At 39.6% G+C, this 23411-nt stretch overlaps 1 protein-coding gene across 1 annotated transcript in view; it reads right to left on the minus strand.

Annotated features, from left to right (window-relative positions):
• Window positions 1-1267: 1267 nt before the first annotated feature.
• Window positions 1268-23411, minus strand: part of PREX2 (phosphatidylinositol-3,4,5-trisphosphate dependent Rac exchange factor 2) — a 235978-nt gene continuing 213834 nt past the window's right edge. Inside the window, exons 38-40 of the mRNA XM_072951849.1 lie at window positions 17503-17605; window positions 11385-11452; window positions 1268-6706 (exon numbers count right to left, since the gene is read on the minus strand). Coding sequence (XP_072807950.1) covers window positions 6661-6706; window positions 11385-11452; window positions 17503-17605 — 217 coding nt within the window. The 3' untranslated portion in view covers window positions 1268-6660. The remainder of the gene's footprint in view (window positions 6707-11384; window positions 11453-17502; window positions 17606-23411) is intronic.

Consider the following 23411-nt stretch of genomic DNA (forward strand, 5'->3'; position numbering starts at 1 on the left):
TGTGTCTCACCTAACAGCATCTGCGGAATGCCGGCGTCTGAAATGCCATTCTAAAACAAACAGCCTCAGCTCGCTGATTTCATTTTCTTCTTATTACTGTATTAAATTTGCAATCTCAGTATGCCAGCAAGCTCCTAAACGTAAAATCTAGTTATTGACTTTTCTTTCCTCCAACGATTGTTTTTTTTTCATTTTTCTGAGATAATCTGCACAGTCAACAACACACACATTTTTCAAACAGCTCACTGGGATTTCATAATTCCTTATCATCATTATGAACTAGATAGCTCAACTTTCTTATATGTAAAATGTCCAGACGTCTTAGCCTGGCATTCAGAGACCATCCAGAGACATTCAGAGGCCATCCAGATTCAGCCTTCTTTTGTATCCATCTCTCTTTCTAATTACATCCACAATCGCAATCCCCTATCCAGACGGATCTACTCACCATCCCACCGAAATACCTGGCACATTTGCATCCCAGTGGACATAGTCATGCTGTTCTCATTAACAAGGCTGCCATTCCCTTCTGCTGCTGCTTAATCGTACACATTCTGAAAGCTGATCTAGCCATCTTGCATCATTTCTGCGTTTTTTGGTCAGTCGTCTTCTTCTAGACTGTAAACGCCACATGGGTAACAGCCAAATATGTTTCTAATGACTAACTACCCAGCTTAGCTCAGTGCCTGACCAGTGATTCCCAGGTGCCCAATAAAGAGATGTTAGATTGAATCTAAATTCTTTGAATTTCTAGCATACACATTTCTCATTGTCTCATGTCTCATTCTGTATTAGTGTATATCGCCTTATGTTGGTAGTTACCATTTTGGTTTGTGCACTGCGTTAATCATTTATACACACCAAGTTCTTTAAACTGCAGAGTTTGGGAATTACATGCATTTATAACACCCCCAGCAACTAGGACAAGGGCTTATCCATAATAGGTACTAAATAAACCTTGCGGGATCGGCCAGTTAATTCAGGGAAAAGCAGTCTCTGACCTTCTGTGAAGCTTTCCTGCCCGTATTTAGCTTCTTTTCCTGACCTCTTCCTAGCAGTTACCATATCTACAACTCACCTTGGTTCATATTTGTAGATTTGTTTCCTATGTTTATCAAGTATATTCTGCTGAGCTTGTGAATTCTTAAAGGGTGAAAAGCTCTGTTTCACGGATTTTTTTTTTTTGTCTCCTAAACAGATGAGAATATAATAGGAATTGGTTAAATTTAAGTGGATAGAAACTGAAATGTTCATACTACATTGCACTTTATTATTTTTGACATTTATGGTACAATGTTACTATTCTAGTCTTTTATGCAGATAAAAATAAATGATATAAAACACATAATACACTTGGATCATTTTAACCATACACAAAATACTGATTGACTGAAACTATGTTACATACATATTTTTACAAAGGAAAAAACAGACTACTATAATAACGTATTCAGATGAAATCTGTCATTACATTTTGGGTGTTATACAATGTTAAATATGGATATATTCAAAAGACACACTATTTATAGAACCAATTTGACATTTTAATGTTTAAAATAATGAATACTGTGTAAATGAATACTTATAAAAATATTTTTAAAACAAAAATCTATGTTCTACTCATTTACTTGGCAGTTACAAAAATATATATTCATCCGAAACTCTAGTAAATTTGCTTGAGGGATTAGATACTCAACTTTAAATGTGTGTTTTCTAGAGCATTTTTGTCAACTTAATATTCTTGACTTCACTCACACAGCCTATATACCTACATGGTTTAGAATAGGTTTATGTTACAAATAATGTCATTCCAAGTAAAAGACATCAAGAAGATTAACACAGAGGAGATACTGTAAAGATTTTTGAACGAAATACATCCAACGCAAAACTGATGCCCACTGCCTTTTACAAAGTGAATTCTCAAACATGTTTGTTGAATGAATACACGAGTGAGTAACATACATTTGCATCCAAAATTATCTATCCAAAACTTCCTATTTCCAGCAGAACTATCATTTGAAAATTCAACAACTTTGTTCTTAATCGGCTACTTCTTCTGATGGCAAAGCCAGCTAAATCAACTCTAGTTTGAACAGCACACTAGTGTCAGTGATCAAAGATGGCCTCCTAGGTGCCCTTCTGGCATATTTAGACAGACATTCAATATACTGAACAACTCCATATTTCATACCTTCACACAAAATAAGACACAAGAATCTAACTTTAAAATCTAAGTATTATCTTTATAATTTTATAAGGTATTATAAAAACAAAAAATTATAAATATATATGATATAAAATGCATATATATATGTGTGTGTGTGTGTGTGTGTGTGTATATATCTTAGTACACCTAATAGACTTCAGACATCTCTTCTCAGTGAGCGGAGCAAGCTATCCTGAGTGAAGGAGGCCACGTGTCTACGTAACCACAGTTAGAGGAAGCACAGGCCATACCTAAATAGTCTTCCGTGCCTGCACCACTTGGCAATATCAATGCTGAGATTAAAAGCTTTTAAGTACTAAAATTTTTCTAAAACAAAAGACAAACTATAATTACTATTACAGGATGGCAAGACCAATGCAGATTGTAGGCACTGCATGTAAAAAGAATCAGAGACAGACACCTGTTGTAACTTTACCCCACCTCATCTGCGGATTCCCGCGGGTGAAACTTTTCTGAGGCGCATGTCTAAGACCTCAAAAACTTGATAACGTACAGAATATTTTTCTCAGTCGAAGTTTAGATCATCCTAAACCACTTTCAAAGCTTTTGCCTTCATCCTTACACAGGACAACTGACAGTTCATTCGGCAAACTGGTTAATGCGTATACATGTTAATGGAATAACTACTACTGACTTTGGGAAAGTAACTGCGCTATAATCGCATATGATAATTCACTTAAAAACAAGCCTTTAAAAATTAAACATAGGTTTTAAATTTCAGAAGCAATTTAGTCATATACTAAAGGTTAGTTTCAACATTAGTAAATACTGCTAGTGAAGAAAATCTAAAAATGACCTTTAAAGTAAAATGCAAAATAAAATTTCTCAAAGTAAGGTTATTCACTTTAAACTTCAATATTATACTTAACCAAAAATATAGGTAAATAAATTTATGGCCTCTATTCCGCATGAATCATTCCACACAGGAGAAGATCTACATGAACTCATGAAAGAATACTTTAGTATTTTAATTACAAATTTATTATTTTCAAATACATAGAATAACTAACTCAAACTGAATGCTTCCAAGTCAATAAACGTTTGTTTTGCTGGTAAAATGTGTCCAAAGTGTTGAAAATAGTCTGTTTACCTAAATGAGTTAACATGCCCCTCAGGATTTTTATACCTACTCATTTTCCTGGCTTTTACAGTCAGTGCCAAGGACAATTTCATATCATTCTGAATTTAACTATCACAAAATTTAAATTAATAGAGTCAGAACCAGTACAGAATCATGAGAAATTAACCTAATTTTAAATTGAACATTGTTACTGCAAGAAGAGTAGCCACTGAATGCACAGGGAATCTAAGACAGGAAGAACGTGATTTATAAAGGCAGAAAATAGCACTAGATTCCTAAGATTGGGACATTGGTTCGTAAAATAAAGCTTCCACTCTAATTCACCATTACAGATCCCATATAAGTAAAATTAGTACAAATTTCCTTCCCCCCTCTTTCTTTCTTCCTTTCCTTTTTGCCAAATGTAACAGAAATAGATGCAAAATTCCAGTTTCCTCAAATTACTCACACTTTAATATCATTTAAATTTTGCAACATTTAATGAGAAAGCTTCACAAGACACAATGGAATGTTTCAGATTTATTGACTATGAATTGCCAGTTAACAAGCATTTTTGAATCAGGTCCCATATTAAGAATCAAACCTCTCTGCAGGACCCTCCCTTTCAGGTGGAGAGAGGCAGGTGTCTAAACTCAGAACTTCAAAGTGGGCAGAACTCAGCAGAAGTGTCAGCAGACTTTGGGAATGTTTAAAGGTACCCTGGTGAACAGTATGTTAGCATTTAGGTAAACCCACTCTAAAAACTCAAGGCCAGTTAAATGTCCAACATCACATGGAGGGACATTATGGCACTGAAGGGGTGTCTTTATTCATTTACTCATTTGACATTTTTTACTGTTACCACCGTTTTGGAATCATAGTCAAGTTTTATATAATGTACTATTCCAGATTTCCAAGACCTATCTAAAACTGTTATCTTCAGTTGTAAAGAATATATCATACTTTTTTCAGATTACAATAGCATTGGGTCACCTCATAACGTGTAGTCAGAATGGTAAAAAGCCCAGGAAACCCTATGATTTTCATGTACTAAAGGCATTTTATATATTTCCATTCACTTTTTTCTCAATATAAGATGAATAATTCAATGGCAACATACCCCACATAACTCCAACTTTATCAACAAAGAATTGGCAGTATTACATTTCCTGTATTAATAAAGAAAAGCAGCATAATGTATCCCGGTTCAAATTCCGGTTCTACCTCTTATCAGTCACATGGCGCCTTGGGCAAGTCACTGGACCATTCTTTGCTTCAGTTCCTCAACTGTAAATTGGGGGTGATGAAAAGGGTACCACCCCAACTCATCATTACGAGGATTAGTGAAGCAACACAGCAAAGTATGGGTAAAGCACTTGGAGGTATTGCTTGTAGAAATTACTCAGGCTTTAGCTACAGTTTTCATTACAGTTGAAAATCAGTCACTGATAATAAAAGTCATCACTAACTTTTGAGCTTTTTTTAAATAAGTGCCAAGCACTCTGACAGATGGTACACTTACACTACGTTCAACCCTTACAATTATATTAAGTATATCCTATTACATAGAGATTGATATTAAAATATGTTCATTTATAAATACTACAATAACAGATAATTTCCCACATGAAACAGCAAAAGATGACTGAAACGTTTGTGACCAACTCAGGCCTCTAGTGAGGAACACTGCTTCCAGAGTGGTGATCAGGAAGCAGTACTGACAACATGAAAGTACTTGCTAGTTAGTCGGTTTTGCTCACTCATTAGCCCTGTGTTAAATGTAATCAAATGCTCAGTACGGGAAAATCACAATTTACTAATTTCATGGACCTTCAGGAACACTTGCTCATGGTATCAAGAATGTTAAACTCCTGAAAGTTAAAAATATATTTAATGTACATATTTATATTAAGGTCATATCTTCATTAAATCCAAAGTGTTCAACTTTTCCCCTGAAAACGGTTGGGTTCTTTATTTTTTCATTATAGATAGGGACTTATCAGGAAAGTCTTAAGTGCTTCTGTGCCACATAACATTTATCACTACCTTGACCAGTATATAAACACCTCAGACATACGTAACATAGTGTTTCTGTTCTTCAACACACAAGTGCTGGGGATGAGGGTTTTTAAATAATAGTTTGAAAACTGTTATCAAAATTTATAAATTAAAATTTAATAACGGTTTGTACATACTTTAGTCATGGAAAGCACTTCACAGACTAGGTTTATCTAAACCCACATAATTATCACAATCACAGTAAGGGCATTTTAATTGTTTTGAAAACTATGGATTTAAAGCCAGTATCACTATATTCACTATGCTAAAAAAAAACCCAATGTTCTTTTTTAATCTAGAAAGGATAAACATCATGCATGCTTTAGAATGAAAATAGAATACACCTTGTACTTTTATAAATTATCAAGGTCTCTAATAGTTCCTTTAGGGTTCAACAAATAAAGCTTTATTTTCATATTTTATACATATACTACCTTGACAGAAAAATACTCAGCATGGTGTATTTTCTTAGGAGTCTGACATCTCGTGTGAAAGCCTTAATAAAATTAAGAGTTTTAAGCATCTTTAAAATTTAAAGATTGAGTTTTTTAATAGGCATATTTTTTCCTCCTTCACCCTAGTCTTCCTTCCTTCCTGCCACTCCGGGATCCTTGCCTCTCCCCACCCCCTGGATACCCACGGCACAGCATCAGTACGCACGCGCCACGGAGGCCACGCCCATTTCAGGGACCAAGGACAGCACCGCTTCCTGGAACTGCCCAGGAGCATAAAGGGTCCCTGAGAGCAGCTGGGAGAAGGTCTTGCTGGAGGCCGCAGTCAGCTCTTTTCTCTATTCAGCAACACTCCCTTAGACAGAGTAAAGCATCCTCTTCTGCTGTCACCAGCGCGAGTGTGGACCACACCCGTCTCTGTTGTCTGTGACTTTTCTGTATGATGATTTCTTCGGTGACAGACTACTTCAAATGGAAAGATCCACCCTTCTATGTTCCATTTGGAGAAGATGAAAGCAAACACAGTAAAATCATTTTAATAAAGGAGGCACAATGGTTAATGCTTTATCTCTGCTATTTTTGTTCTGTAATTTCCAGGGGTGAATTCTATCCTAAAAATGAATTTTTCATATCAACACACAGAAAGATGGGTTTGTGAAGCTGAGTGCTTTGAAGAAACTCCTACCCACTTCCAGAAAAAAATATCTAAGTACAAGCTGAGCATTAGTTATTTACACCACAGTGAAAGATTTAGAGGAAAAAATCCATTTCTTTATCTTGAGTGGAGAATGTTCAGCCAGCTCGTCCTTTGTCGAGCCCCGTGTTCAGAAGCTTCTGCTCGCCTGGTTCCTTGGGGGTCCTCCTCATTCTTCTCCGACAGGGGGAGGCGGCTCACACAGCTTGTACAGCCTGGAAAAGGCACGGGAAGGTGTGACAGTGGCCTGGCGGAGTGAGATTGCCTGAAATGCTTTTATTGGTATAACAAGTAAATTGACAATTCTTTGGTTTGGGAGTCAGTCACAATCCTATCGCCTGTTTCCCTAAAAATTACATACACATTAGCAGACTCCAAAATGTTGGTTCTATTCTTATAAAACATCAATGTCTCTTTGAACATCTGGATGACTACTGATGAATCAATGCTGCCACGTTTATACCCACTGCTCCTGTTACCTTGTTGGTAGCAAAAGCGATTCTCCGAATTCTAGGAGATGATACGAGGATGATAATTACCATCATGTCTGTCATGATTATCTTGTAGCAAGACAGCATCTATCTTATAGAATTACTGATTTTCTGACCCATTTTAGGAACCTGCTCCATTTTGCACCCTCCTGGTGGTGCCGGCAGTTGGTTATGGCTAGGCTAATGTGGCAGAGTCCCGAGTCCTGAATATCAAGGGCACAGTTAGCTGGTCTTTTCTAAGGAATCTCTGCCCAGCTCTGCCCACCTTGTCACTCCCCTGTCAAAAGCATTAGGTGAAGATTCAAGTGGGCCACGGAATCCATTTGAATGGGGGGAGACGCCCCAAGATGCTCTCTCTTTGCATCCCAGGTCTAGTTGTTTGAAACCATATGGCAAGAAGGCAAAGCCCAGGGGACTAAACTAGGGTCACACACGTTCTAGCGCTCCGCATTCTTCTGAATGGTTGGATCCTAACTCCAGAACCCAAATACGGGGGGTTAATAGCTGCCACAGTGGTGCACAGGACACAGCCATTATTAAGGCAGAAACTGAGGGGTCATCAGCTGATCTAAGGTGGCTAGCTGTATGCCCATGGTCCTCAGTAGTGCCCGGGGCCATGCTGGTCCTACTTCAGAGCTCAGTCTGATGATCTAAAAATATAAGGTGCAGATTTCAACTTTGCTCCGTTTTACAAGCACTCCAAACTTAGAGGTAGCTGCGGTGATTCACACTCTTTTACAGGTGAAACTGAACAGAGTTTAAATGAGTTGTTGACAAATTCAGCACATTATAAACTTTCTCTCCCTTCAACATGTAATCCCACAGTCATTCTAAATCAAAGCAGGGGAATGAAAAAGATTTAACATCCAGATAGAAACCTAGCTAACAAAATGAACTTCCCTGCTCTGGAAACACAGAAGAAGTTATTGCCTTTGGAGTCCGGAAGGTGGTTAGTATTTTACATGTCACCTCCGTGGAACAAAATGAATAGTGAAATAAGGACATCTCACAACAGAAAAGTTAATTTCATCCTTCCGGGAGAAAAGAATACATTAACTTGAGCTGAAATACTTCAAAGCTGCTTTTGCCGCTGAAGGATATGGTGTTGCTTCAAATTGCATTCGCAGCGCTGGAACAACAGAGTGATGGGAAGGTTCTTTTCCTCTTTAATTTCTATCATTTTATTTCCCTGACAGTGCTGTCTAATGAGTGAAAAGGCACACGTGGTCTTACTCAGGGGGAACAGGAACAGGAAGCTGGGTGGCAGATGTCCCAAATGTCCTACCCTGGGAGATCTGGGCTGAACCACCGTGTCACCTTCCCGGGCACTGCATGTTTCCACATTATGTAACGAATGCCACCAGGTAGAGGAGTCTTCGGAATGTCTGTCTTGCCAATTGGAGAAAAGGCTGCTCCTTGCCAGCCCCTACCAAAATAACAGTTCTGGGTCCTGGGCCGATTCGGCTTTGGGGAGGCGTCTTGGAAGGGACTCAGGGTTATTTGAGTTCAGAGACATTTGTCATGGAAATTGTGAGGCTTTGGGAATTTAGGACAGGCAGATGAAGCTCGGAAGTATGATATAATAGGTAAGCGCAGGACTTCTACTCTGCGCTGAGGCATCTCTTTCCTGGCAGCTAAATTGTTAGGTCACGGGAGGCCTGTGTTTGCTCAACATTTCGGGGCCCTTGTCATGTTTTCACTCCACTCCTGCACACCCAGGGCCCCGCATGAGAAAGGTGTGGTCCCGGCTCCACTTCTTCCTTTTCCTGTTGGGTTCAGGTGGCCATCCTGGAGCTGGTATTTCCACCTCAAATTAAATCTGCAGAGAGCAGACCTTGCAAACTGCAGTCTCTAGATTGCGCCCATCATCTTTTTAAATGAAACAAATAAAAGCTGTGTGAAAGGAGACCACAAAGCAAGTGCCTCTTTTCAAGGCTACCTGATCAGTAATACTATGTCCCAAGGCAGTTCTCCCCATTTTACAGATGAGGAAACTGCCTCAGCGAAGATACACAGCCTGATTACATAAGGTCACATGGCAGGACTCAAAACCACTCTCTCACTTTTAACCATGACAGTAGGCTGCCTGCCGGTTACAGCAAGAAAGAAAACCAAACTTCCTTACACAATAGTTTCCAAAGTGTGTAATGTCGCAGAAAATAAGACCAGTGTGCCATGACATCTGGAATGTAAGGTCTGATTCTTGGTGAGGATCTGGTTCTCATCACACACACAAACTGTGTACTATTTCCACGGTATTCCGTTGTTGCTCTACTGCACCTCACTGCCTGGTAGAGAGAATTACGTCTTGATCGCTAGCTCTTAACAAAGTGCCTGACACATGCAGGTGGCATGTAGCAGAAATTCAATACACGTCTGCTGAATTTTCTAAAAAGGAAAGGAAGCAAATGGTGAAAGGAAAACTATACTAGAGATTGGTTGGGGATTTGGATCAAATACTGTGTCAGAGACAGCAAACTTTACCTCCATGAAGATGTCTCCAGAAACATCAGACGTGCCTGTGGGTGGCCTGGCCTTGAAAGCCAAACTGCTCTTCAATTCGCTGTCTTTGGGGCAGGAATCCTGGTTCCCAGCTGGGAGGGATCCCAGATGCTCTGTGGTCCTCAGCGCACTCTGCGCTCTCACAGATCACTGCTCACATCCTCCCTTTCCTTGCAATGACCTTGCCCTCATCTTTTTTTTACTGAAAGCTTGAGGGCTGGAACTATTTCTGTCTCCATGGGGCACAGCAGAGTGCTTTCCAACTTAGGTCCCTAATAAATATTTGTAGAATAAATGAAAGAATAAATAACACTGAAAAATGACACTAAGTTTCTCTCTCAGAGCTGTTACCCCTTGTAAAATATGTCAACTTAAGAGCCGGCACGGTTTTATTGTGTTTCAAGTGTTTTAAACATCACCCAGTAAAGGAAAAAGGGAGCTCATCAGTTTCTTTTCTCATATTGAGCTAGCATACTGGTTTATTGATCAGGATGCTTACGTCTTATCCCCACTGTTTATTAGTGTTTATAAGCTCCAGCTAAGAAGACCTTGCCGAGCCATTATCTTGTTTCCCTGTTGGAATTTTAAAGCTTCACTGGGTTTGTTGTCCAAATACGCCATGCCTGCGCAAGGTGCTAGACAGAGAGCGCTTATATGAAATGAATCCTAGCAACTAGAAAGTCTTAGACTCTAATCTAATCAGCTAAGAACAATAACATTAGCAAGACTTGAGGATTAACTAGGGTGAGGAGTCAGCACTAAAAATAAATGCAATTAGAACATGAGTGCTCCATCCATTTTCAGGGGGAAAAGACGTTTTCCCTTTTGAAAGCATTGTCACTTCCCACATGGGTTTTCAGAATGAAATACAGCTTCACAAATGCCACGGTCATCATTCTCACTCCAGCAGCTGCTTTGTAAACAGAAACAAGAGTGTCTCGTCTGTGACGGTGCTTGAAGGAGGCTACTTTTTGTTAACATGCAAATGTCTAAAAACAATCAAATGTGAAAGAAATTATTTAACTGTGCCCTACTTCAAGATAGACGGCCGCCTACCCTAATGTCACCAGGGAAATCAAATGAACATTCCTTTGATAGCTATTTACATGTTCATTTATTTGAAACATGGATTAGAGTCCTTTCTTATGATGATATGTGCACTGTGAACAGTTGGTTGGATAACAAATGAAAAGCTCATTCATTCACTTACTCATTCACGCATTCTCGAAATCAGTCCAGGTGCTCCGTGCAGGCACTATGTATGCACTATGATGAGCGATGAATAAAATCCAAACAGAATACCCTCTGCCTCTAAAGAGCTCATATTCAGGTTGGGCAAAGAGGCTACAACAATGCATCGCAACACAATCAGGGGTGTAATAGATCAACATACAAGATACTAAGGGAGTACAGAGAGTGAGAAAACTCAACCAAAACTTCAAGGAGAAAAATGATATGCAAGTGGAGTTCTGTGGTTAAGCAGCAGTTTTCCCTACAGACACAGCTGGGAAAGGCAATCACGCCAGAGGGAACAGCATGAGCAATCGTGCAAGGATAAATGGAAATGGCATTCTGGTCGTTGGGCACAGTTGGAATACAAATTTTAGTAGCACCTGCATGGACTTCGGTTTTTAGATTCATGATGGAACTTGCCAAATAGAATAATATCAAGACTTTCTACCCGCTACCTTGAAGTTTCCTTCACGTCAAATTTCATTTTATCTGAGTGCATTTATGCCTAATCACATTTAGCCGCCAAATGCTGACAAGGCTGATTTCCACAACTACATTCAGCACTGCTCTGGGCATATCAGGGGGCAGCTGCATTAGCTGTGAGCGACACTGTCCGGGAAGTGGTGGCAAACCCCGTGGGAAAGAGCAGGCCTAGGAAGTCACCTACCTCGGAGCAGACTGTGGGGTCCGGTCTCTGACTCCCAAGTTCTTTGCTGTGTTCTGAACTCTCGCTCCCTGAAAGAATTAAGGAAAATCTTGTTTATTGCTGCATCGTATTAGTAATTATTTAACATATCATTAATGTTTGAGCATAGAATATTGATTCCAACAATTTTGGATTTAACATCAAGAGAGACCGGAGGAGGAGAAATAAATCATCTAAACGTTTTCAAAATTGATGCATTCAAGAATCAAAATGAACTGATATATTGTTTCAAAGGATTTGTATTTATTTCAAAAGTCACCCAAATCATTCAAAACAAGTTTAAATGATAGCTTCCTGTTCACTATGTCTTTATTCAATACTTCGGCGATTAATAGTTAAGACACTGAAAACTGGAAATGAGCTGCTAGAAACACCTGGTCTGCAGCCCCACTTTCGTGGAACAGACATCACAGTTCCATCACATGCATGCACACATCCTGTCCTTAGCTGAATAGTTAGTTATTTTGAACTTCATAGTATTTATCAAGAAAATATTTTCTTAAATAGCTTAAAGCAGTCTCTGGGCAAGGCATATGCATGTAGATCTCTGGCTGTAAGAAGTCTGCCTCACCGTTTACAGTACAAAGATAACGTGCTTTAGCGATGAAAAAGTCTTTGCAAATCTGTCATGTTCATGAACAAAGCTACATTCATTGTTCAGTTCCTAATGGGGATCAGTTACTACACAGAACCACACACCAGGGCTCGAGGGCTGAGTATAGATGGAGGAGAACCCTGAAACTCTCTCTCCTGCTTCCAAATTCTAACCTATAGGAAGGGAAGGGGGGAAAAAAGGAGAAAAAAAAATGAAAGAAAAAGAAAATACATATTCTCTCAAGATGGACCAAATAAAGGAAAGCAAATGGGGAAAGGGGGTGTGTGGGGCAAAAAGACAGATAGCAAAAAAGAATTTAGGGATTGCAATTAAGCAGCTGAAAAAACCTCTTTATTTTGAAGTAATTTTAGACTTAGAGAAAAGCTTAAAAGCAGCACGGAGTGGTCACATCGTTTACTCACTAGGCAAACTCCCTCTAACATGAACCCTTCACTTGACCACAGGACGATGACGAAAGCCAGGAAATGCTACTAGCTAAGCTGCACGTCTTACTCAAATTTCACCATTTCCCCCACTAATGCCCCTTTTCGATCCCAGGATCCAATCCAGGAACCCACACTGCATTTTGTCTTCCCGTCTCCATGGTCTCCTCCAACCTGGTGCAATTCCTCAGGCTCCATTGATCTTCCACGACCTTAATACTTCGGATGAGTACTGATCACTCTTTCGCAGAACATCTCTCAGTTTGGGTTTGGCAGCTGTTTCCTTACGATTAGACAGAAGATAGTGTGCTTTTGGCAAGGCAGTCACAGAAGTGATGCCTTCCTAGTGCACCGTGTCACCGATGCTGGTCATCACCGTGTCCCATGATGCTGATGCGTCCGGTGGGTGTCATTAACTCTCATCACTTGGTTAAGGTGACATTGGCCAGATTTTTCCACTGCAAACTCACCATCTTTCTTTTGCTGGTAATAAATACGTTGGGGGAGATACGAGGAGACTATGCACATATTTGGCTTCTCTTCAAACTTTTGCTCACTGATTTTAGCCTCTACTGGGGCCTCTTGCCTGCAACAATACCCTGTAGTCTTTGTGAACTGGGATGCTTCTGTTAGGAAGAGTTACCCCTTCTCCCCAACGATCTATTTATTCAAGTATTTACTGAAACCAGAATAGATTTGTAGATATTGATTTTATTCTATGAGTTATAATCCAGTGTTTTTTATTAGTAGTAATATTTTGCTGTTCAGATCATTCCAGTTTTGGCCACCGGGAGCGCCTTCAGTTTGCGTCTTGTGTCCTGCTCACATAACCATCATTTTTGAGCGCTTAATTACTTTCTGGCACCTCAAGATGTTCCAGGCTCACTTTCCTGTCTCAGCAGGGAATTATCCGCAGCTCCAAGAATCCCTGGATCTTTTTAAATGGAGAACGATTTTGAGAACCCAAGGTCTGGACACTGGGTATGCCCCATACTGTTACTGGTGCGTAACTGCTTCGGGGTCTTCTCAGCAGGCTGAGTTAGCTGCCTAATGCAAATGTTCTCAAACATCTGCATTTATTTTTACATCTGTCTATACTGTGTGTGTCCATCAGTTCAAGCCAATACTTCTGACTCCAATCCAACACCACAGGGTTCATTCTGAATTCCAGCCTTCTTCCTTTCCTTATTTGTAACTTCTTTCTCAGACAGTAAGAAGCTTGATTCTTATTACTTACAATATACTTTCTTATCTGCTCCATCCTAGTGTACATATAAGCTAGTTTTAGAATTTCTAAATCATATCCCTGTGAGAAACAGATTTACAAACTAGAGTATAGCATTTGTGTGTAATTCTTTTTGTCTTTAGTCTCATAATATTCTATTAAGCAATTTATAGAAAGATTTTGGCTTAAAAGCTTTCAAATAAAATGGAAGCTTATCATGCCAAATACAACTGCTGGTATATTCCACTCAGAAATCAGTCATCAAATTCTTCATATACTCAATGTGCCAGCAACCTGAACTTTTACACCTTGCTCATGCAGCTCCCTCTACCCAAACACCCTCTCTGTCCTCTTCCCCACCGGTCTGCATCACATCTGTCCTCTGAGGCCCGAATCAAACGTTGCCTGAGCTAGTAACTGATGGCTCACGCACTGCAAAAGGTACTGTGTTAAGTGCTCTCAGTATTTAGGCCTCACAGCAACACTACGCAGCAAGTACCATGATTATCTTTGTTTAATAACGAGGAAACTGAGTAACAGAGAAGCTAAGAGTCTTGCTGCAAATTACACAGACAGTAAACACTGAAGCTGGGATTCAAGCTGAGGCTGCCTGGCTCTAGAATCTGCGCTCTTGGCCACTATCATATATTTACTGTTTGCGTGAAGCCATTTTCCAGTTGTCCTAGTTAGAACTAATTCACCGAATAAACGTCACTTAGCATTTACTCTGTACTGGGTATTAGTGGAGAAACCAGTGGCACCATAACAACACACACTCAGTGCTCCAGCTGTTCGGGGACCACCGTCCATTCGTTTACCTGTTCCCTGCTTTATGTCCTGACACACTGAGATTGCACATCCAGGAGAGCACTTGCCTGTGGGTACATCATGGTGATCTGCCTGCACGCGTCTACCACGATACTAGGCGACAACCACATCGCCCTCAGGCTTTGTTCTTAGTGCTCAGTATAATGCCCTGACACTGTAGGCAAGGGGACAGAATTCTTCAGAATCCAAGTTTTTATTAAAAAGGTTGAAAAAGAATTTTTGGTAGGCTTCCACCAAAGAATACTTGGAACATATAATTTAGAGGATAGGAAACCTGAAGCTTATAATGTAAATGAGTGTTTCTACCTCAAACCTTTTATTAACCAGGTCAGCTGGTTATGTGAAAATGCTGCCTAGGATTATTAGGGTTAGTATAATCATTACCAAAAACTCGGGGCAATGCCCTTCCCTTCCATCCTTTATCTTTCCTTCTAACTCAACCAGATAATTAAAACAATAGCTCTATGAAAAGTATACACATAAAATCATCAAATCTGTACATGGGAACTACAGTTGGCTTTCCGTACTTGTGGGTTTCTGTATCTGCAGATTCAGTCAATGGTGTCACCCATCCGCGGTTGGTTGAACCGGATGCAGAAACCCAGAGATGCAGAGGGCCTAGTCTATTCACTGTACTCTGCCATTTTATACAAGGGATTTGCACATCTGCAGATTTGCTATCTGTGGGGGCTCCTGGGACCAATCTCTGGTGGGTAATAAGGGATGAGTGCACTGCAATTAGGAATAAGAACAATAAACCATGCTGAAAAGCTCCTTCTTCCTAAAAAAGAAACCAAAGATCTTAGAAAATATTACTCATTAACCAGGCAAACATTCTAACCAGTCTCTGGAAAGCTGAATCTGAATGACGAAAAGACAAAAGGACAGAAAAGTTCGATTTTTGACCCACACTTGTGTTCTAACTACTCAGTGGGTAAGAGCTGGCTTGTAGATTGGATTCCAGCCATTAATCCCACCACCTGTACCTGCTGGATACTGGAAAAGGGATCAGCAACAGAAGGAATATTGCAGAAGTCTCTTCTGTGCACCAGCCTACCCCAGTTTCTGTAAAGAGAGGACCCCAGGCTCCGCAATCTCTCACAAAGAAGGCAGAAATCAGATCTTTGTCTCAGAACCACTTGGAGACGTCATAACTGGGAGCAGAGAAACAAGCAACAAAGGAAGGAAGCTACCCCTCCTAAATGTATTTATTTTTAAAAAAGGAGGGAGTAATAAATACTGAAAAATAGTGCAGTTTAGAAATCAACTTACAGACTTCATAATTTTTTAGTCTTTTGATATATAATGATACATATTAATCACATATATAAATATATTTTAAAGAGGTTTCCATCAGTTAAACAAGTCATGAAGGCCTAGGTAATAGTGTTTTTACTTTTCCCATCTCTAGTTTATCTAGTTCAATTTTCAGCCATAAGAAGTTAAAGGTTTTGGTTATTCAAATCCATATAGTAAGAATGTATACGTAGCCAACTCATAATGACCTCTTTACTGGATTATTCTTTTCAAAAAGTTAATTATAAGTCTCTCAGTCTTGCCACAAACCATAATTTTGAAGGGGCTCCTCCAAGTCTTACTGCAAACTTACTCTAACAGCAACAGAGTGAAACAGAAAGGTTAATCTCTTTCTGTATGTTTTAGCACCCAAATCCCTACCCTGGTATGGATAATCACGAGTTTACTTTGATCTACTTTTTAAAACCAAATTTGCATATCCAGCCGAAAATCCTTCCAAAACCTGCTGGCATTTGCATCTGTATTTGCCCTTTCCCAGCTGAACCACGGTGTGTCATGTGCTTCTCACGGATCTGATCTTTACTCAGCAAATCCCTCTTGGACCTTGGTTTCCAGTCTTCAGTTCCGGGATTCCCAACCTGAAGCACCGATGTCTGTGTGCTCACTGTACCTCATCTCTCTGCAGACCCCAAAGCAGGCGCCACCCTCATTTAGGGCCGTTTCCATGGATTTTTCTTTTAGTTTGGTTGACATTTTATAGTGCAATCTTGGGAGCAAACCCATAGGGATTTATAAGTTTGCCTGAGAGTTATATACTAGGTCTTTAGTAAATACAGCAGACATAATTACAAAAGCATATCTTAAAAATTAAGTCACTCACTATCACTGGATACTTCAAACTAAATCAGAAAGTAGAGGGGTTTGTTAAATCAATTTTCTTTGGTAGTCCTAAGAAAAGGCAGCAGAAAAAAATATAAAATTGATGTCTTTTAACTTCGTCTTTCTACCGACTTGTGTCTTTTCTGCTAGATTAAGCACATTTTCCTAATAATCAGTAAATTGGATGTGAGTGCATTTTTGTTATCTTTTTCAAGAATCTTAAGGGTTAAAAAACAAACAACCACACTTAAAATACTATTGAGCTACTGCATAGAGGGTTCATTCGTTCTGTAACAGAGTGGGTTCTCGCCTACAAGTACTTCAGTGACCGAAAGACAGTCCAAAGGCTGGAAGGAAAATCTGAGGGATGTGCTGCTTCCTCAGAACAATGTAGGAACTTCTTAGCATGGCGGGGAAGTCCCTCTGAGGTCTCCAGAAGTGAGTAGGGCCCTCAGTTCTTTTCTCTTCTTCTTTGCCCCACCCCTTTCCGCAATCTACTCCCCAGCTTCACTAAACCACCTGCCATTTCCAGAAGATGCCACATGTCCTCTGATCCTCAAATCCACAGCCCCAAATCCACTGCTGCCCATTCTGTCTGGCCAACTCCCTTTCCTCCTTCAGACATCCTTCCTCTTGGACATCCCTCTCTCAGGTTAGCTAAGTTTCTTGGAGAACCCTCACATAGATGTCTGTGCTGTCTTCTTCCCAGGGAATCAGTGTTTCTTGTTCACCACGTACTTTCTGGGCCTGGGAAAGTGTCTGTCACATGCAGGCACCTGTCAGACACCGAAAAGTGAACCAAGCAGCCTTGAAACCTATAAAACTGCTTCCTAAAATACGCGTGAGACTCACCTGCTTGCGCATCACATCTGTGGCCTGCATGATGTAGCGAGGAGGCAGTCCGTGGCTTCTGGCCAGAATGATGGCCTGCTCCAGGGTCACGCTCAGGGTGCACCTGCGGGCAAAGGCAAGGGCAAGTCAGAGCCCACAAGATGGTCGCTAATGACAGGTAGCACATATGCCACCTTTAAATCTGCCTCCTCGAAGAGGTACTCATTTTTCCCTAGGTGTCTCTCACGTATTCATGAGGTATACATGTTAGCAATCGTCTGTTTGCTTCCCTCTTGTTAATCTGTCTTTTACTACAAGGATCTCAGCTAAGAAGTCAGAAGAGTAGAGGGGAATTAATTTTTTCCTCTCCTCCACAAACTTCAAAATCAAAACGAACCGGCCAAATTCAAAGCAACCCAGACAATGAACCACTGATTTTTCTGCATAGAACACCTGTACAAAAGTTGATTATAGAGGTGCACTGCTGGGGTCCTCCTAAATTAAGTATTTAAATTTAAAAACAAACCCATAATAAACTCTGTTCATGAGAGAGCTTACACAGAGGAAATTAAGTAAGCAGAATTAGAATAAATTTAATTATCAACATTATTCTTTACTGATATTTCATGTAATTTATAAGAAATGATTTCTTAATTTTTCATTCATATCTACACAGTGATAGTTAATAGACTGATACTGATTTATACACAATATCTTAGAGAAAAAGTGAAATTCATATTCACTAAGATCAGAATTGTTTTTAAGAAGCATGTTTCCTGGACCCCATCTAAAAGACTGAAAAATTTTGAAAAGTAACTTTGAATTAGTTCTTCAGCAACGTGGTGCCAAAAGCAGTCCCCCAAAATTCAGAATTCAGCTCCTGCATTTAGTGATTGGTGAGTCTTGGGCCTTTTCCTTCATTAAGGCAATTCTCTCATGTTCTTCCACATTTTTCCCTATCGCAGCTCTTAGGCAGCTGTGAGCCTTTAAGTTTACTTGTTAATATTTTTCAGATGCAGGTCTCGGAACTGTGACTTGGGGGTACCTCCTGCATATATTCCATGAAAATGCTCATTACCTTTAGATCTTTTTCCTAACATTCCTCACAGCAGATTTTGCTTTACATCATTTTTCAACTGATTGGTAGTTTGACTGTCTTTTCTCCACTTCTGCACTTTCTTCCCTGCAGTCTGATGTTTTACATACATTATTTTTCTCCATCTGTTTAGTCTTCCCTACCAAAGAAAATTCTACAGTACAACGTAAATGTGAGGAATATCTACCGCTTTTACCCCTGGTTATGAAGCAGTACCATAGACGCCCGATCCACCCAGCAGACTCTGATACTGATGAATTAAGAAAAAGAGCAGAAAGGGACTTAAAACATTACTGCTGTCATTTTCAGAAAAAACTGACAGAAAGAGACTCACTGACATAAAAAAGAAACTTATGGTTTCCAAAGGGGAAAGGGAGGAGGAGAGAGATAAGTTTAGAATTTGGGATAAATAGATACACATTACTATATATGAAATTATATATATCTGTATAGCACAGGGAACTATATTCAATATTTGTAATAATCTATAATGGAAAAAATCTGAAAAGCATACATATATATGTATAACTGAATCAGTTGCTGTACACCTGAAACACTGTGAATCAACTATACTTCAATAAAAAAAAGTAAACCTTAAAAAAAGGAAAAAACCCGACAAAGGGTATCTGTATTATTATAGATAATTGCATTCTAAGGAGAAACATGATCAGTACCATTGGCTGTTAAATGACATGAAAAGCAGCTTCCTCATTAACATTCCAGAGGACTCCTTAGAAAGCGTTAATCACACAGAGTGAGATGGGCTGGCACCTAATAACGTGGGTGTTACAACCAGAGGCACTGAGGCTTGAAGAGGGTCTTGTGGTCTTGCATTTAGCTTCCAGCAGTATTCGATGTTTATAAACATTTAGTGGACGAGTCTGATAATAACATATAATTTTAGTATTACCTGTACTTGCAGGCATGTGCCAACGAAAGCCAAGAGCTATAACTGATAGTTCACGTTTCAAAAATCAACTTTTACAAAGCATTTAATTGTCAGCTTACTCCACAGACCATAACCTTTTTCTCCTCCTTAAGGTCTCCTCTACTCCAATTTTCAGTCCTTATTGATCCCAACATTTTAATCAATAATGCTCATTACACCAGGCTGAATGAAGCTAAGAGAAAAATCTGTATCTTTTTCTGATCACACTGAAATATGTCTGCGCTTCCTGATCAAGCCTGACTTGCCCTCCTCAACTTGGAACAAACTCTTACTCATCCTGGAGGACTTTTAACAGGCAGCCTATAATTTTTATCCGTTTTCTGAATCCTATTAAACTGATTTATTTTCCCTCTACTTCAAGCTGTAGTAAACAGCAGTAAGGTGGCAAATTATCTGCCAGAGACTTTAAAAGATTTTACTGTAATCTTCCGATCAATCAACATGGCCAGTAACATGTTCTCAGACAGGCTACCTCAAAGTAGCATTTCTTTAAAACCAACCACAATACATCATCTAATAGAAAAATCTACCTTAAAATGGATACGTGTGTTTTCTTTCACCAGTATGTCAAGAGAAGATGGCTTTGTCTGTGTGTGCCTTTTTGTACTGTGTATACTCCGAACAGGTCCCAAGATTAATTTGAAATTTTTAAAAAGTGAAAAGTTTAGAAAGAGACAACCAGGTCAACATGGGAAATATTTCCTGTATTGGATTCACAGTTGATTTATCCAGTGGAGGCCGAGTTTTTCCATCACAGCATCACAGAATCCCATTCCTCTAAATTATGCACGTGTAAGAATGCCTGGCAATAAGCCTTCAACTTTGCCGTCAATATCCCATTATTCACCCCATAGCTTTTTATATTCTCTCATCTCTCTCAATCCGAATGTCAAGTGGAAAAACTCAGCATTTGCAAGAAGCATTTTGATTCTGGCATTCTCTGAAAGACTCCGGACCCAGAGAGCAGAATCTGGCTTGTCCATGGTGCATAAATGTATACCCAGAGTCAGGTTCTGGGAGAGATCATTTGATTTTCTCGGTACTTCTCTGCTTAACACTGAGACTGATCTACTAAGCCTGGGCAAGAGAAGGGAAGGAACATACCAAAGACTGGGAACCCCAACCAAATCCCATTCAATACGAAATTTCTTGTCTGACCTGCCAATTTCCTTTCTAGAACTCTCTCTGTTCTCACATGGGGCAGTTAAATTAAAATTTAAATATATCTATCTTTTACTCCATCCTGGAAAATACACGCTTTCAATTTTTTGGCTCCTTCTTGCCGCAATATCATTAAAAAAATTTAGACCACTCTTTCCCTGGGAGTCACAAAAATAAAACAAATAAAGGTCACAGAGTAGAATCTGTCCTTCATAAAAAGGTAAATATAACATATACACTAAGGAAAGTTGCCTCATAATTTTAGTTATAAGACATTCCAAGTAACAGCCCTGCTCAGGGCATCCTCCTGAGAGAGTGCACTTGACAGGGCTGCAAAATTATGCAGAAATGGTGCATTTGCCCATAGGAAGAAAAAAGAAAGGGTCAATATACCTGTGCTTATAATGAATACATCTTCTTGACGTATTTCATATTAAAAATAGATTCCCACACCACTCAGAGATTTAGCATAGTTCTAATATGATAAATGTAACCTGTGGTTATTGGGTCCAATTTAATTGGAAAGGCATTTAGATTTAGCAAATGCTATGAAAGAGTCACAGAGAAGTACCCCTCTATCCAGCCATTCACTCACTCACTCAACAAATATTTTTGAGTGTCTGTTTAGTTCCTGCAAGTACCAACTAGGTCCTGGCAAGAGTCGATTTACGATCAAGCTAAAGAAGGCTGCGTTTCAGAGTCCCTTATTTATACGATCCCCAGGAAGCTGTTCATAATAGTCATAAGCTTTTCCGAATCTACAAAAGCAAAATGTTTTGACTGCAAATAGCTATGACTACTGTCTTTTTATGTCCCAATTTTCCTCTGTCATGTTCTAGGATGTTCAAATGGCCGTGGTTCTTTCTGGAACTGAGCTAATAAAGGGAGTAGAATTAAAGATGCACTTAGGCTGGGTTTACTGGGACCTATGTGTGTGACTCACAGCCACCTGCATGCACAGTTAGGTTATTACAACACCTTGGTGTAGGGAGGGACGCCAGAGTGTTCCCACTGCCCATGGTACAAACACACCCAACCCCAGTTTAACATGCTATCGATACTGTATTCAAAGCATCTTCTGTTGCTTTCCAGGCAACATTTGCAAAAGCAAACTCTTTATCCTGATGCTTAAAGTTTTCTACCAACTGCTCTCCCTCCTTCCACCCCATCTCCCAGCGCCTCACCTATTGCACTCTACTCAGAACCTCGTTCTGCTTACGGTCAACATCTTGGCACCACTGCCCAAACCTCTCCTTAAATCAGAAATGTTTGTCCATTTGAGGGGTGCCTTTCACTACTTTCAAATATCATGAAATGTTCTGAATGTAGAGTAGGAGTTAATAAAGTGGGTGTCACAACCAGAGGCACTGGGGTTTGAGGACGGTCTTGTGGGATTTTGGCCAGGTTACTTCTATTCTCAGCCTCAGTTTTCTCATCTGTGAAATGATGAAAGCTGGTGTAGTGACCTCACCAAGTATGTCAAAAATCACCTGGAGTGACGTGTGCTTGCTTGTGGCCTCTCCATCCATCTTTGCCACTGAACTCATACTGTGAATCTGTCTTTATGAGCTCATTATGGGTAACATATTATTTGGAAAAAGTGAGAAACATGAGCTTTTGTAAATCCCAGTTTCTCAAATCCCACTGTATTTTAACTATTTACAAAAGCCGTTTCTACTGTTTATTTTAAAGAGAAGTTCATGACAGTAACTGTATGGTAAATTCTTCCACCAGATTATGATGTTACTAGATTATTAATTAATTACATGAAGTTCATGACAAACGTCCAGCAATATCTCTTTTATAAATTGGGGTTTGGCTGAAGTAGAGTTCACCTGACTATAATTTGGCACTTGTTTAATATATGATTCTCTGTGGTTTTTATTTCCTATCTTTGTCCCAACTGATCCTAGAACATCAGGTATCAACTTTATTTTATCTGACAAACTGTCACATTTAGGGTCAGGAAAAGATGTGAAATGGTCTCTTGTTTGCCAGTCCTGTTTCTAGATGCCAGGGTACACAATGACACAAAACTCTTCTCAGCTCAGTCTCCTTGGACAGACAAAGCTTAGCTTCCTCAATTGGCTTAAGTGCAAGATATTATATTTCAACCATTTATTGATTCAAATCTACTACACTATACAGTTCACTTTGTAAGACTTCAACTCTTACTTGAAGCAAGTTACATACTAATTAAAAAAAAAACAAGGTAGTCCTTTCCTTTAAGATGATTCATGACACTTCTATAATAAATTAGATAAAAGAGTCTCCAGACCCAATGATCTTCTACATATTTGGTCATTTACCATGATCACAGACAAAAATGCCAATTTTGCTCTAATTACACATTAAAACCTCCAGAGTTCTAAAGCCTCATTTAATGTTGATTCAAATTATACTGAACAATTGGGGAAGGTATAGGTCAGTGGCAGAGTGCATGCCAGCCCCAGGACCTCCATTAAAAATAGATAAATAAACCGAATTACCTCCCCCCGCAAAAAACAAACATGCAAAAAAAAAAATTATGCTGAACAAGGAAGTCAATCTCCCAAAGGCTGAAGTGCATCAAAATGAACACGTGGCGAGATGCAACGCCCCTTCTGGACCACAAGGGTGAGGTAGTAACTCACAGTGAAACTGCCACGGCGAACTGGAACAACATGAGGTTTACGGCTTTGAGCTATTTTCCGACAGTGGATTTATTTGCTGACTTTCAGCATG

This window comes from Vicugna pacos, chromosome 29, assembly GCF_048564905.1.
Source record: "Vicugna pacos chromosome 29, VicPac4, whole genome shotgun sequence".
In the NCBI taxonomy this organism is placed as follows: Eukaryota; Metazoa; Chordata; class Mammalia; order Artiodactyla; family Camelidae; genus Vicugna; species Vicugna pacos.